Source organism: Pleurodeles waltl, chromosome 9 (genome assembly GCF_031143425.1).
Source record: "Pleurodeles waltl isolate 20211129_DDA chromosome 9, aPleWal1.hap1.20221129, whole genome shotgun sequence".
In the NCBI taxonomy this organism is placed as follows: Eukaryota; Metazoa; Chordata; class Amphibia; order Caudata; family Salamandridae; genus Pleurodeles; species Pleurodeles waltl.
In genome coordinates, this window is record NC_090448.1 from 1142613298 (window position 1) to 1142628841 (window position 15544).

The following is a 15544-nucleotide window of genomic DNA, read 5'->3' on the forward strand; positions in this document are numbered from 1 at the left end:
ACCAGCTGTGCACCATATCCACTCACCACCGGCTTCTCCTGCTGCCCCTGCACCATATTCGAAATTTCTCAGCTTTGTGTACCGGAACAGGTATAGTTGCCACAACATTATTTGATTGGGTACCTACATACACACACATCTTGCTTCCCAATCCAGGTGTAGGTAAGGTGTCACATTCCTGGTCCTGACGAATTGCCTAAGATCTGGTTGGACCACGCAAGGCAAGAAATATGTTGACCCTGATTAACATCTTGTGAGCTGTCAAAGCTCATTGATTGGTAGGACAGCCACTCTTTGTTTTTACTCATGTCAAGGGGACTGTTATATTAAATTACATTTGGTACCCCTTAGACATTTTTAATTCACTTCCTTACACTTACAGCCCCTCACTTGCATTCCTCATCGCAGCTTTTTTAATTGAAGATCTTCGGCAAAGAGCCCATCTTGAGGGGCGTGTTGGGCATTGCAGCACCGGCTCAACAAGGAGCAGCCCGAGGATGAAGCTTGACACCCATTTGGGTGTGTTAGGGCCACTGCTACTGATCAATCAGATCCTCCGATCCGGCTAGTCAGCCTTTTTCTGACCCACAGTTTCTCATCTTCCTTTGAGGAACAGCATATGTGTGTGGTAATCAGTTACATTTAAGGAGAATGTGTGCTGGACCTGACAGTTAGCTCCTTGTCCCTCATCATTTTTTTTCAATGTTATCCTGCACTATATTCACCAGAGGGTTCACTACATTCTTACACAGAAAGTGGAGACGAAGAGGATCTTTTCTCTTTCACATCACAAGAGGATCCCTGGGACACATATGATGCAACCCCCCTGCTGATACGGACCCTGATATGTATCATGCAAAGCACTCTCCCCCGAACGATACCTCAACTTATCACAACTCGATAGGCAGAGCCACTACCTTTCATAAGGTGATGCAGCTGGTACCTAATCTGCAAATCACTGGCTGATTGCTAATTCACTTGGCCTCCTTTCACACTATGATAGAGCTCACTAGGGCGAGATGGAGGACATACTCCAACATCTCCCAGAAGAACATGAAAAAAGAGCTTACCAAATTGCCTCTGCTGGTAAACTCCTCTCCAACACCACCATGCACTGTGCCCTCAGTGCTGCTGACAGTGAGGCTAAAGAAATACATTCCTGCATAATCCTAAAACAGAATGCTTGGCTCCGAGTTTCGGGATTTAACCCACGGTCCAACAGAACCTCTTGGCCAGAGAACAACTTTTTTGGTCCTCAAGTGTACACCCTCCTTGAGAAGATCAAGAAAGGTACTGAAACAGCTAAAGCCAAGGGAGCATTACAGACACCATCACACCATTGCTCCGTTTGCCTCTCCTCTTACTGTGGAGGCTCAAAGTCCCCCTCCCCATAGACCATTTCCTTGCTAATGTCCACTGGCGCAAACCACCTTGCCTAAGGGATACTACAGAGGCTGCTACAGGAGCAACAACTCAAAGGATAGAGACAAAGGCGGATTCACAAAGCCATTCGCCTCAGCCACCATACCTTTACTCCACCTGATCACAAAACATCTGTCTGGGTCGAATACAAGGGATCTTTCATGCGTAGCAAAATATCACCTCCGACCAATCGGTGTTGGATAGTATCCAACATGGTTATTGTCTGGAGCTCACTTCCATACCTCCAAATATTCCACCTCGCAAGCACAAACTACCACCACAACATCAGCAGTTGCTTAGGGAAGAAGTACAGGCACTCCTCAAGAAAGGAGCTGTGGAACCTGTTCCACTCCACCAGCAGAGCACAAGTCTATTCACTTACTTCCTTAGTCCCAAAAAACACGGGTCCCTGAGACCAATCTTGGACCTCAGACTGCTAAATGAATACATTCTTTCAGAGTACTTTAACATGTTTACTCTTCAAGATGTCATCCCGTTATTACAACAAGGTGACTTCATGGCTGCTCTCAACCTCAAGGACTCCTATTTTCATGTTCCTATTCACTGGTGCTTCGCCGATATCTCAGGTTTGTAATAAACGGTCACCATTTCCAATTCAAAGTTCTCCCCTTTGGGGTCACTACCACTCCAGGGTCTTCACCAAATGTCTTGCAGTAGTAGCTGCTCATCTATGCACACAAAACATACCCATTTTTCCATTATTACATGACTGGCTCATCAAAAGTGCAACTCGTCAAAAGTACTTTTAACACACTTGGGTCACCATAAATCTACATCACCAAGGAGGCTTTACAATCAATGCAGTAAAATCCCACTTACAACTCCTTCAGTTTTAACCTTACCTAGGAGCAATTTTCAACTCGCAACTGGAAATAGCTTACCCCAATACTACCAGGATACAGTCCTTCCAGACACACAGCCCTCAATTTCAGTCAGGTCAACAGGTAACTGTGAGAACAGTCGTGTCACTGCGGCATGATTGCTTCATGTATGACCATAGTACCTTATCCCAGACTCAATATGCATCCATTGCAGGAGTGCTTAGCACACCAGTGGACTCAAGTGGAGGGTCCATGGGAAGATCTAGTGTTGGTCGGCTGTCTAGCTTGCCACTCTATGCAGTGGTGGAACACCAAGAACTTGTTAAAAGGATGACCTTTCCTAGACCTCTTTCCACAGTGAACCATAACAACGGGTGCCTCCCTCACAGAATGGGAGTGCATTCCCAAAATCTATTTGTCCAGGGACACTGGACACCCAGCCAGAGGCATCTCCACATCAATGGCCTGGGCTTGCTAGCTGTTCACCTAATGCTGAAAGCCTTCCTTCCTCATCTGATTGGCAAGGTAACCCTGATCAGAACGAACAACATGGCTGCCATATATTATCTCCAAAAGCAAGGGGCACCAGGTCCCTCGTCTTTCTCATTTAGCCCAAACCATTTGGAAGTGGGCCCTCTGATCCAAACAGTCAGCTGTTAGCAGAGTATGTGTCTGTAGTGGACAATGACTTTGCAGATCTCCTCAACAAGAGGCGCCAAAATGTCCACGTGTGGGAACTCTACCCACAAGTCCTCATCTGATACTTCCAGCATAAGGGAGAACCGCAAATAGACCTCTTCACCATGGCAGAAAGTGCCAAATGCCCAAACTTCGCCTCCAGCTTTCCACACCCATAGTCCAAGGGCAACACTCTATGGATGAGTTGGTCCAGGACAGTTGCTTACGCTTTTCCGCCTCTCTCACTTCTTCTGTTTGTGGTTCGCGAACTTCGACAGACATGTCTCACCCTCATCCCTACATGGTTGCAGCAACCATCTCGCACAACAGTGTATGGACATTCCTAAAGAGGCACATAGGGCTTCTACTTGTGCGTGTTTGGCTGCTAGATGGAAAAGATTTGTTCAGTATTGCCATTCCGAACACATTGATCCATTAGTGGCAAATGTTCAGACAATTTAGATGTCCGACGTATTAGTATCTCCATAAAATATAATGGGATCATAATGAGATATTCATACATTTGTGATAGAGTATTCCCCTCTGCCGACATTAAATCAGGCCTATTGTCTGCTACTTTCTGCTACTTATTTCATTTGCATACCTCTGGTTTAGGTTTTACATCTATAAAGCTACACCCAGACACTGTAGCAACATATATACAAAACAAATTGAAACAGTAGGGAGGCAGTTTGTGGTCCTTAGTGAATGAACAGTACCAAATGTGTTGTCTGAAGCTGTACATGTTACAAAGCATCAGTACTAACGAAATCCATTATCATGCATCTGCTGGGGCAATTTGGAGAGCTGCACCTGAGGAAGCAATTTCGTACATCTCTTCAAACTACGACAAGAGCATCTACAGAAAGAGATCACATCAGTTGTTAAATGTGGGGTGCTCAATTGTTTTGCTTTTTTGACTGTGCACTGGAATCCAAATTAAAAAGGAATAGTTGCCCTCAAAAGAGGCAGATTGAGATCTCTGAGATGTCTGCTTGTTGAGCCCAAAAAAAGTGTATCGCTGAGCACTAAGCATGGTGATTTATATGGATACTGACTGCCTCCCTGTGTGATGGGTCAGACAATTTAACACTCCTTACTGCAGCCCTTCATGTAGATTGTCTTCTCATTGCCCTTTATTACCCTTTTTCAGATATGTGATTGAGTGCCCCAACTGTGGAGTCATCTATCGCAGCCGACAGTACTGGTTTGGTAACCAGGATCCAGTGGACACTGTGGTGAGGACAGAAATAGTCCACGTCTGGCCAGGAGTGAGTAATTCATCTTTAGTTTGGTTGTTTAACATTGCCTATAGTTAGTTGTGACCATTGCTCCTGTTGATATAGTTGTGCTGATATAAGAGAATAAGGGCCACGTTTCAAGGGCCCCTAATTACACACAGCCCAGAGTTAAAGAGGCAGTGCTGCTGTTAATTAAGAGGTGCACATTTTAAGGGAATTTGAAGTAGTTGATTCCCCTCCAGAATGGGGACTCTCCTGGGGGAATCAGTAATTCCTGATTAGTTTAACCCTGGTAATTTATCTTTCTCCCACGCAGTTTCCCTCAAAGATTTTGGCTGCTGTCAGATCTCTGGTGGAAACATGAGAGGTCTGCTGTAACTCTGTCAACTTCACAATTTCTCATGGGGTATGTAAAAGGGTTATCAGCCCCTTTAGTAATTTATTTAATGGTTTCATTGAACATTACATTATTGTTTAAGGGAGCCTGGCACTAGGAAACAGCTGCCAAGTCATAACAGAAAATTAATAGTGGAACAGTTGGATTTTTAGCAGCTTTCTGAATGCCAGGTGGTTGATTAGACAATCTGAAAGTTACAAGCAAAACATTCCACATTTTAGCAATAATGTAAGTGAACTACAACCCAAGCAAACTTTCCTAATCTTAAGATTTGTTTTGTTTATTGTTAGCGTTTAATAATGACAAACTAAATATAGAAAGGAAGCATTCCCTATAATCCTATATGTACTAGCTTTGTGGAAATTAGTCTCAAATCAAGCAAACTATCTCAAACAGACAAGTCAGAAACAGAGTTATATGGGTCTTTGTGGAAGTTTACCACATGTTTTCACCCCCAAAATCCCATATGAAACAGAGGCTAGGTATACTAGGTTTCAGATTAGAAAAGCTTCCCTCAGGGAGGATGCCGTGGTTGATCTTCAAAAAGTAAGAAGTCTTAAGGATAATACTGCCTTTCGGAGGGTGGTTAATATACTGTTTTTAACAACAACTCTAACATAGTTACAAATATTGTAATCCAGACTGATGTCTGGGCAGTCCACTTCTTCAAAATTTACTTTGTGTATGCAACATCTTCTGACTCTTCTTTATCACTCTTGACTGCATATTGTAAGCACTTGTGTGGGCCTGCTACTCCCTGAGCCTTCTGATGTTCCTGGGATTCCAGTCGACCTAAGTACAATCATTTTTTAACGGGTTTAATGGGGTTGGAGTGTGAGGCTCCGCTCCCTGAGCCTTTTCAAGGCCCGGGCACCCCATTCCCCAGGTCTGGTAACTTTTGTTTTTTAATAGGGAGAAGGTAATGTGGCCACCCTGCAGAGCCTTGAAAAGGTCCTAGGGACCCGGTCCCCAAGGGCCATTTGCCAGCAGTGTCCAAGGGACTCCATTCTCCAGGACACTGCTGTTCCCTGTTCACAAGAGTATAGGTTGGAAGAACTTCAACTCCCTGCCCTTGCGGATAAGTAACACAGGTTTGGTCTTGCCTTGTGGGAGCAGAGAGAAACGTTGTGGGCAGGAGCAAATAAATGCAGCTGGCTTCCTCCACACCTGGGATGGGTGCAGGTGGGGAAGCCACTGATCCGTGGGGTGCCCTTGGGCCCCAGCGCTGTGCCAAGGCCTATAATTGCTGTGGTTGTCCCAGGAGGGATTAGGCAACCCACGGCAATTGTAAATAGTTTCAGCCCCATGAAATGGGGTAGCGAGGCCATGATCTAAAATGGCACAGGAGGGATTCATTACCCTCTCTCCCATTAAAGTGAAAGTGGCTTCAGGGGATCAGGTCTTCGAGCCGCAAATAGCTTAGGAAGGCTGGACACCCTTTCCCCATTAAAAATGATTCTGCCAACTCTTGGGCCCCGGCCCACCGCTGGGGGGGCTTGCATTTCAAAAGGGCGGGAGCCTGCCCCCATTTTTTTTTCTCTTTTTCACTCAATTGCTTATCCACTGTACTGTTAAAATAAATGGCCTCGGGGGAGGGTATCCCAATCCTGCCCCCCTTATATTTACTTTTTATTCTTTTTCTAGGCCAGGAGACTGACTCCCCGAGTCCTAAATGGCAGCCGCTACGTCTTTTGTTGATGTGGTGAAAGCCATTCACATATTATGTTTAAATCTGTCAGGTCTGTATATCAACCATGGCCTGATATATACATTTTTAACCTTAATTTCCCCAAAACCGCTGAATGCATTTACACCAAATCACACAAAAAACATGCCTTCCGGCCCAAGAGCCAGCTTTCTGTCAAATTTTGTGTAATTCCGTTTAGCAATTTTTCCAGTATCACTGTTCAATTCTTTTTATGGGAAATTGCATGGTGAAAATGCGTTTTGGCCCACCCACTCTAATTTCAGTCCCCGCTTGATGGATCATCTATAAAGTTTTGAAGAAGAGGAAGCTGAGGTGGATGATATTTTTTGGGGGAAATATTTCATGAAGATTCTTCAAAAGGTGCAAAATCTATCAGCAAACCAAAAAATCTATTTCCTCGTGTGTGTGTTGTATGTGTCAGTCATCCCACACGAGGACCGGACAGTTCAGTGCTTTTGGCTTTGATGAGGATTCCCCTGTAAGAAAACTAGGATTACAGCCAAGAATCATTTCCTTCTCTCGTGCAGATGCATTTATATAAAGGTCAATGAACTGAAGATCGTACATTGTTGTGAAACCTGTGCCACATATTGAGCCCTATCTCAATTTTGTTCACAGTGCCCATCACAATATCTTTTGGCACATTGTAGACTGAGGTTGGTCCATTATTCCTTCAGTTTGCCAGTTGTTGGTTTTATTGTGACCACCCTATACGATGTCCTTGTGGCAGTACCCTCAAACAATGGACGTTGCACTCTACATTGTTTTGTTCTTTTTATTCTTGACCTTATTTGTTACCTTTTCCTAAATCATTGAATTTTAACCAGGCCAGACCAGAGCTTGTGTTTTTGTAATAAAAGATACTTCTAGATAAACATATCTTACACAATTTTGATTAGTTTTCATAAAGAAATGTTTTAAAATCAGGGAAGGCATCTTACTCTGATTCCTTTATAGTTCCTTTTTATAATATTTATATTTTATCCAATCTGGCGAAATGTGTTGTTTAGACACTGTTTATTTTCATCCAGGTTTTGTGTGTATTTTTGAATGTATCTTGACTTTTGCTTATATGTATTAGAATAGGTACTATTCTATTTATATGGCCTAATACAATTATTTTGATTGAATTACAGATTAATTGTTGCTTTGAAATAAGCATGTTTGCATGAAATCATCGCCTTTAATGATGTCCATTATTCACAGACCCATATAACCCTGTTTCTGATGTCCGTGTGAGATATTTTGCTTGTTTTGGGACTAAAGAATGGGCGGAAAACCTGTTAATGGAAAGACACATGGACTGTGATCATCCATGAGAAAGAAAGCATTTACAATTGATAGCTACACTGAAACACCTCTGCAGCCTTGTAGGAGGTGGTTTTGGCCCAGAAGTAAGACACAAGCAGAGTTTGTGGGTATTACCTTGTCACTGGGGGCCCACTCTTCAGGCGCGGGTATTCCAAGAAGAGGCCCTGCAATCACCTGAAAAACAGATGACGAAATTGACCAGACAATCCTGTTATTTGGCATGCATAAACCTTGCGCTTGATCCTTGATTCTGCTGCAGGATATCTCAGTAATAGATGGGTGCGACAGTGGAATATGCAGAAGAGCAGGCTTCTTTTCTACCCTTTTTACGTAACACAAATTTTGAAAGGTGAGCACTTGATAACAAATGCTAATCCCCACATCATGAAAATGTAGCCCTAGACTTCAGACTTGCCAGTAGTCATGGGTGAAATGGAAGAGCTGGGAAGTTAAAGCTTTTTTAAGGATAGCAACTTGGGAATGAGGTGGATGTTAAGTGAGTTGCTTCTTTACGATTATCTCAGGAGCGATATTTATTAGTAGAGACTGAATCCACTATCAAACTACTGATAACATTATTTATGTAATATCTCTTGTAAATGAGCATCAATGGACAACTGTTAAGACTCACAAGGAGATGCTCAATGGAGGGCCCACATTGCCCAGGGTTGTCAACAGGAGTCTCTCTGGTCTCACATTCTCCTCAAAAAGACACGTGTTGGCTTGAGAACAAATCCCTTCTGTATCACAAGTGCTAGCCTTGTGTAAAGCTCTGGATGCAAGTTTATCAGGAACCCCCGGACTCTTGTCAGTCTGGCTAATTGCAGTACCCGCACTTCCTCTTTCCACACCATTCACCCCATGCAGCAGCTCCATCGTTCAGTGGATGTGAATATGAGATACTTAGTTTCATCTCCAGCTTCCCTTTCCCTCTTTCCTCATCATCATGTTGGGCCACCACCACTGGGGCTGCAGTCGATAGTGTGGCCAATGTGATGTGGTAAGATTCACACTTTCCCACCCTTTTATGGTATTACATAGGGTTGGTTGCTCACCTGACTGGAGTCTCCTGTGATACTGACTGCACACTCTTAATTTTATCTCCCTTACTGCCTTGCTTTTTGGTTTAAAAGTAAGGAGCATGCGATATTACAAATTGTAGACCATCTTCTTCGGTCTGGTTTCCACTCAGGCTTCTAGTTTTTACTCCAAGCATTTGTGGTTAGTTACCTTACCTGCAGTCAGCAGGAAAACATCACATTGGTCCTAGCACGTGGAGATGAGGATTGCCTCTTATGCAAGTCCTTCTTTATTCTTGTTTTAAAAGTAATTTCGTTGTTCTCTCAGGATTTTATTTCCATCCAGTTGGCAATCCTATTTATCCATCTTATCCTAAAAGGATATTTATTCTGTCAAATACTTTTAAAGCTCTATGGGAGAGTATTCCAAGTTGGCTACTTTGTGCTGTGTCACACCGTAGTGGATCCCTTCTCCTGTCCTGGACAGCCTTAGGAAGATGGCTGGAGGAATTTCTGTCCTTCCTTACCTAGTCAGTCCCTTCGAAGAGGGCTCCCTGAGCCTTGTAATGGAGTGCCAGAGCTCCTGCTCCTGGACAAGTGAAAGGAGTCTCTCTGTGCAGCTCCTGATGACAAAGTAGCTGATTTCCTCTCCAGTCAGTGGATCTGAACTGGCAATGGCAACATGACAGCAGTGATTGTAAGGGTGAGTGTCCGCTGGTTAACCATACTTGGGGGAAGTCAGTAAGGCTTGGGAAATTGCACCCACAGAGCAGAAATGTCAGAGGAAGCTTTAGGGCTCCGTCTATGACCGGCAGTCCATATTACCTAACCTTAAGGTGAGCGTGTCATATTAACAAAATAGACTCCTATCAGGATGTTTGTTTGCAGAGGGCTGCTGGAACACCATAGACTGCCTTAATCTGCAGATCACATATTGTTTATTTTTGCATGGGGGGGTTATTTATAGACTTCTGTTCGGCAATGCACCACGTTGGACATGAGAAAGAAAAACGGTCAGATGAGTTCTTAAAGTTTGATGCAATTTGGGTACCTAAAAACCACAGAAGATGGAGGACGGTAAATGCATGCCGGGATAAAAGTGCTGCTAAAATCTTTCAAGGCTCCTGAAGGTCATTTTAATTTCAAGAGACAGAATGTTTAAAAAGCAGCTTATGCCCTTCAAATCAAACTACTTGGCCTGTTTGAGAGGTCCCTGAAAAGTGTAAGGTGAAGGTAGGCTCCATGGAAAAGAGCATGGCTGACCTTGGCTGCACCCTTCAAGAAGCACAATACATCAGTATTTCTGGCAGAGAACTTGCTGGTGTAACTGAGGGGAGTGGTGGATACTCTACAAAAGGGGTCAGTAACTGAAGCCCTAAGTGTTCCATGTGAAAAATTGAAAGATAAGCTGCAGGGCGTGATGGAGGGCTTACTCCACCATTTAGGCGACCAGCACAGTGATTGACGAATACAGAATTTCCAGAAGGGCTGTGAAGCTCGGAGAGGGCTTATGATGGTTTTGCAATCTGCAGAGGTAACGAACGTGACACTTCAAGACCGATTCGTCCGTGATTAAGAAAGAAATCTATGTTGTGTAGTGACCACAGCGTCCTTCTTTTATTCCATCTGAACCCCAAGACACTGGAGTAAAAAATAAAAACGGTGGAGTTAATAAAGAAACAACTGAACAATTTTAATATTCAGCCTTCCTCACATATCCCCTTTGAATGAACAATTTGCTTGTGCGGTTGGAGGAGACAAAAATGTCCCTCGCTGGCTTTAAGGACAGGTGGCAGTGATGCAAAAGCCATTGGAAAGTAGGGCTTATTGAGGGTGGGTCACCTTTAGCTGAGAGCAGCCTGGTGTGGAATTATCTACTGGCACTGGTTCTTCAGAGATTTCTGCAAAATCACTGACTTTGTTGTTCTGCTGTCTCATCTCTTTGCTATCCCTCTCGCCTTCATTCTCCCAGCAGTTTCCTTACAACAAGTGCAACCTGTATGTAATTTGATTTAAAATTTGCATTGTCTGGAGCATGCCGGTTAACAAGGAGAGTATTTAGCAGGGTCTGATGTGAAGAACACAGTAGTATGTAGATGTACCTTTTTCACCTGCTATAAATCTGTGGGTTTCCTCCTGCATCATATGTAAAACGAGAAATCTACTGAATTGGTGAGCAACAGCATGCGTTATTTAAGGACCTCTGATAACCTTATCTTTTGCTTTTTGCTTTCTGTGGATCAGGTTCTAAAGCTTTGGGGCTGGTGTTGCCCAGCTAACCTATTTTAAGGCCACTGGACCACCAATACCCCCATGCACCACTCCTGTTACTTGGCACGGAAAAATGCCACTTGGTGATTCTTAGCAGAACTAGTTTATGTCCAGAAAGTCATTTTATGCACACCCAACTTGTGCTGTAGAAAAGAGACACAGTAGCGACTAAGTCCAAGGGCGATGAAGAGGATGTCAACTGCAGCATTCTTTGCAAGTCGGTTTCCGCAGGGTGCGCTTAACACAAACTCTTAGTCATCTACTGATGCTTCCATTTACGTCGAGTTGCCATTTTAAGTCCATTTGCTAGACTCTTTTCCTTTCACTGTTTTTTCCTAGGATGTTCCCCATCCAAAAGTTATTGTATTCCTGAAATCCAGTGCCTAACTAGAGGATGATGCCACATCATGAGCCTGTGTCCACGCCTCTGAGCAGTTTTTTCCTTCCTAGAAAAGTTTCAAAACTCACGATTCGACTAGTCACTGTGGAACGCTTTATGCATGGAGCACCTAGAGAGAAGTCAGTTTGTTGCTTTACAGGACATAAAACCCTCTATACCACATGAAAGTGCATTCATTGGACATTTACATTTTTTTTTTAAATGTGGACAAGTGACCAGCATGGTTGGTTGTTTAGTGTGTAGTAAAAATGAGATTTGCTTCATAAATGTAGATATGTGCATTGTGATTACATTTATGTTTGTGATTCTAGGACATCGGGTTCTAGCCAATGAATGAAGTATGTAATTTTCCATGAATACTCCTGTAATATCACAGTTACAATGTGCATATAGCCAGGTTATCATATTAGGAGCTGCATTAACTGCAGCACAAAAAAGGGGTGGCCCATAATGCACTGCGAGAATTTGCAGTAATATAAAACCAGCACTAACGAAGGCCAGAGGTCTCGTCTGTGCGATTGTGTTTTAGCCATGTTATGCACCAGTGTAGCTGCTGTTCAGGAAGGCTAAAGGTTAGTGGTGCGGAGTGGGGTGAGGTAGATTGGAGTGGGGAGACTGGAGTAGAGTGGAATATGGTAGATTGGGGGATAAAGTGGAGTTGGGGTAGATTGGTGTGGGGTACAATGGAGTGGGGTGGATTGAGGTAGATTGGAGAGTTGGGTCAAATAGCATGATAGATTGGAGTGGGGTACATTGAATTGGGGCGGAGTGGAGTGGTGTAGATTGGAGTGGAGTAGATTGGGGTAGATTGGAGTGAGATATATTGGATAGATTGGAGAGGAGTGGGGCAGATTAAGGAAGAGTGCAGCACAATGGATTGGGGAAGATTGGATTGGGGTAGATTGGATTGGGGTAGATTGGATTGGGGTAGATTGGATTGGGGTAGAATAGAGTCTGGTAGATTGGATTTGAGTGAGACTGGAGAGGAGTAGGTTGGAGTTGCACAGAGTGGTGTGGGGAAGATAGGAGTGTAAGGAAGTAGGCTGGAGTGGAGCAGAGTGGATAAAATGGAGTGGGGTGGATTAGATGGGTAAAGTAGGATGCAGTAGATTGGAGTGGAGTTGAGTAGGATGGATATGGGTGAAGTAGGTTAGATCGACTAGAGTGGGGTAGATGTGAGTGGCATGTGGTAGTATGGAGTGAATTGGAGTGAGGTAGAATGGACTGTGGTAGATTGGGGTAGAGCAAAATTGGCTGGATTGGAGTGGGTAGATTGGGGTAGGGTGGAGTAGGGTAGACTGGAGCGGAGTGGGATGGAATGGAGTTGGATAGATTGGAGTGAAGTCGGAATTGGAGCAGAGTGAGATAGACTGGGGAAGAGTGGAGTGTAGTGTGGTACATTAGAGTGGAGTAGTGTATATTGTGTGGATTAAAGTATGGTAGAATGGAATGAAGCAGGGTAGACTGGAGTGTGGTAGGTTGAAAAGGGATGACTGGAGTAGCAAGGAGTGGGTTAATTTAGAGTGGGGTAGAGCAGAGTTGATTGGAGTGGGTGGGGTAAAGTGGGGGTAGAATCGGGTACAGTAGATTGGAGTGGGGGAGATTGCAGTAGGTTAGATTGGGGTGGGGTAAAGTGGGAAAGATTGACGTGGATGGATTGGGATGGAGTGAGTTAGATTGGAGTGGAGTGGGGGAGATTTGAGTGGGATGTGGTAGATTGGAGTGGGGTAGATTAGAGTGAGATAGATAGGAGTGGGGTAGTTTGGAATGGGGAAGATCGCATTATTGGATTGGGGTATTTTGGAGTTGGGTAGGGTAGCTTGGACTGGAGTGGGGTAGATTTAAGTGGTATGTGGTAGATTAGAGTGAAGTGGAGTGAGGTAGATTGAGTAGAATGGAATGGATTGTGGTAGATTGGGATAGAGTAGGGTAGGTTGGGTAGACTGGAGTGGGTAGACTAGAGTTGAGTGGGGCAGAGTGGAATTGGATAGACTGGAGTGGCTTGGAGTGAGATAGATTGGGGAAGAGTGGAGTGGAGGAGAGTGGAGTGTTGCAGATGGATTAGGGTAGGGTAAATTAGAATGGAGTGTGGTGGATTGGATTGGGGTAGACTACAGAGGGATGATTGGAATGGAGTAGTTTTGAGTGGGGTAGATTGGAGTGGAGTCGGTATATTAGGGTGGAGGGAATGGGGTAGATTTGAGTCTGTGGATTGGGTTACATTGGAGTGCAGAAGGGTAGATTGGAGTGGAGTGGATTTGGTAGAGTGAAGTGTGGTAGAGTGGAGTGGGATAGATTGAAGTGGAGTGTGGTAGATTGGAGTGAAATGGTGTAGATTGTGGTAGATTGGAGTGGGGTAGAACAGAGTAGAGAGGAGTCGGATAGATAGTGTAGTTTGGAGTGGAGGAAATTGGAATGGAGTGGGGTAAATTGGGCTGGAGTAGATAGGAGCAGAGCTGGGCAGATTTCAGTGGAGTGCTGTAGATTGGGGGAGTGGGTTAGAGTGGGGTGGGGTTGATTGGGTTAGATTGAGTAGTGTGGGGTAGATTGGACTGGAGTAGAGTAGTTTGGCATGGAGTGGGGTAGATTGAGGTAGAATGGAGTGGAGTGTGTAGTTTGGAGTGAGGTAGATTGCAGTGGAGTGAGGTTGATTGGGTTAGATTGGGTTCGAGTAAGGTAGATTGAAGCTGGGTTTGATTGATGAGTTGGGTATATTTGAGTGAGGTGGAGTGGGATCGGTAGATTGGAGTCGAGCGTCATAGAATGGAGTGGAGTTGCATAGAGTGGATGGGCTTTGAGTGGAGTAGAGTATGCTTGGTGTGGCAACACACCGCCATTATAGAAACACATTTTAAGTGAATTGACCATTACATTTGCACCGAAATTCAGTTTTACTGCACACAAACAATAACATGTAGAATTGTCATCACCCAGTGTAGTGATGTGTTTTGATTATATTCAAATATTTGTTTCCACCACACTTTGGAATTACAAAGAAAGTGCTTCATTTGTACTAATTCTGATATATTCTGAAACATCAGCACGTTAATTTTTTTTGTTGTGTGCTAGAAAAAAAAAAAGAACATCCCTTTCTCGTCTTACACGGGTACTCAGCAGGATTGTCACAAATTCTCTCACTTTGAAGTCAGAGAAAGAAAAATGAACACCAACCTCCCTGGAGGAAAGAGCCTGACATTTGACCTCTGTTTTTAAATGCACAGCAAATGTGACAAGATAAGAACAAGATTTAAAGGCCCGTTTACAGAAAGCAAGTTCAGAAGAATACAGTAAACGAGGTTTGGGAAACGGGTGGGACGAACTCAAGCTGGAAAGCCTAAAGCAAATAAAACCAGCAAATAGAAAGCCACAAAATGTGAGTTACAGACCAAAAACTAATGGTAAGCAATGGGCGGAATGCATTCTTAGGTCAGTTTTCTGACTGTCCCCAAGGGTTCTTTAGCAGACCAGAGGGCTAAGCTGTCTGGTAGATTGCAACCTAAAAAGGATACACATATACAAGAATAATAACAGTTTCCATATTATCCTGCCTCAATGCAATAATATGAACAGTACAAAAAACAACTCTATTGTCATTCCAAATGTTTCATAACAGTGTGATGCCAATTAGTTATGATCCATATCAGCCTTCTTCTGTGTGACATAGGTGATTCTTATATATGTAATGGAGGAAGGTGCATTTCTGTTTTACCAGGTACCAATTTTGATCTTTCTTTTTGTCTTCAGGCAGATGGCTTTTTGAAAGACAACAACAACGCAGCTCAGCGCCTCCTGGATGGAATGAACTTCATGGCACAGTCTGTTACCGAGCTGAGCATCGGCCCTACTAAAGCAGTGACTTCCTGGCTGACTGATCAGATTGCCCCAGCATACTGGAGACCAAATTCCCAGATAATAGTAGGTATTTGTGTTCCTCCTTTTTAGGAATTCTCATATTTATATCAGTCATTATACTAAATATTCCATGCTCCTTGCATTACGTGATGGCATTGGTTCACAGGTAACACAAGGTCTTCATTTTGACTGCCAAGAAAAGATGCTCTTGTGGCATAGTATGAGTGGTTTAAAGTTAAACTCTGACCTCAGATTTATGTGTGTCGATTCAGTGATGCAAAAGCAGTATATGAATGACTTACAACACTAGGTGATGGTCATTTAAACACCTTCTCTACCCTTCTGTCACATTTGCATCATCAATGAGTGTTTCCAATTTGCAGATTTACATGTATGTGTACAC

The 15544-nt window shown here is 43.7% G+C and overlaps 1 protein-coding gene across 1 annotated transcript in view; it reads left to right on the forward strand.

The window, feature by feature from the left end:
- The window catches only part of ZFYVE1 (zinc finger FYVE-type containing 1), a 129218-nt gene that overhangs the window by 99226 nt on the left and 14448 nt on the right, over positions 1–15544 (forward strand). The window contains exons 8-9 of the mRNA XM_069208941.1: positions 4096–4213; positions 15034–15204. Coding sequence (XP_069065042.1) covers positions 4096–4213; positions 15034–15204 — 289 coding nt within the window. The remainder of the gene's footprint in view (positions 1–4095; positions 4214–15033; positions 15205–15544) is intronic.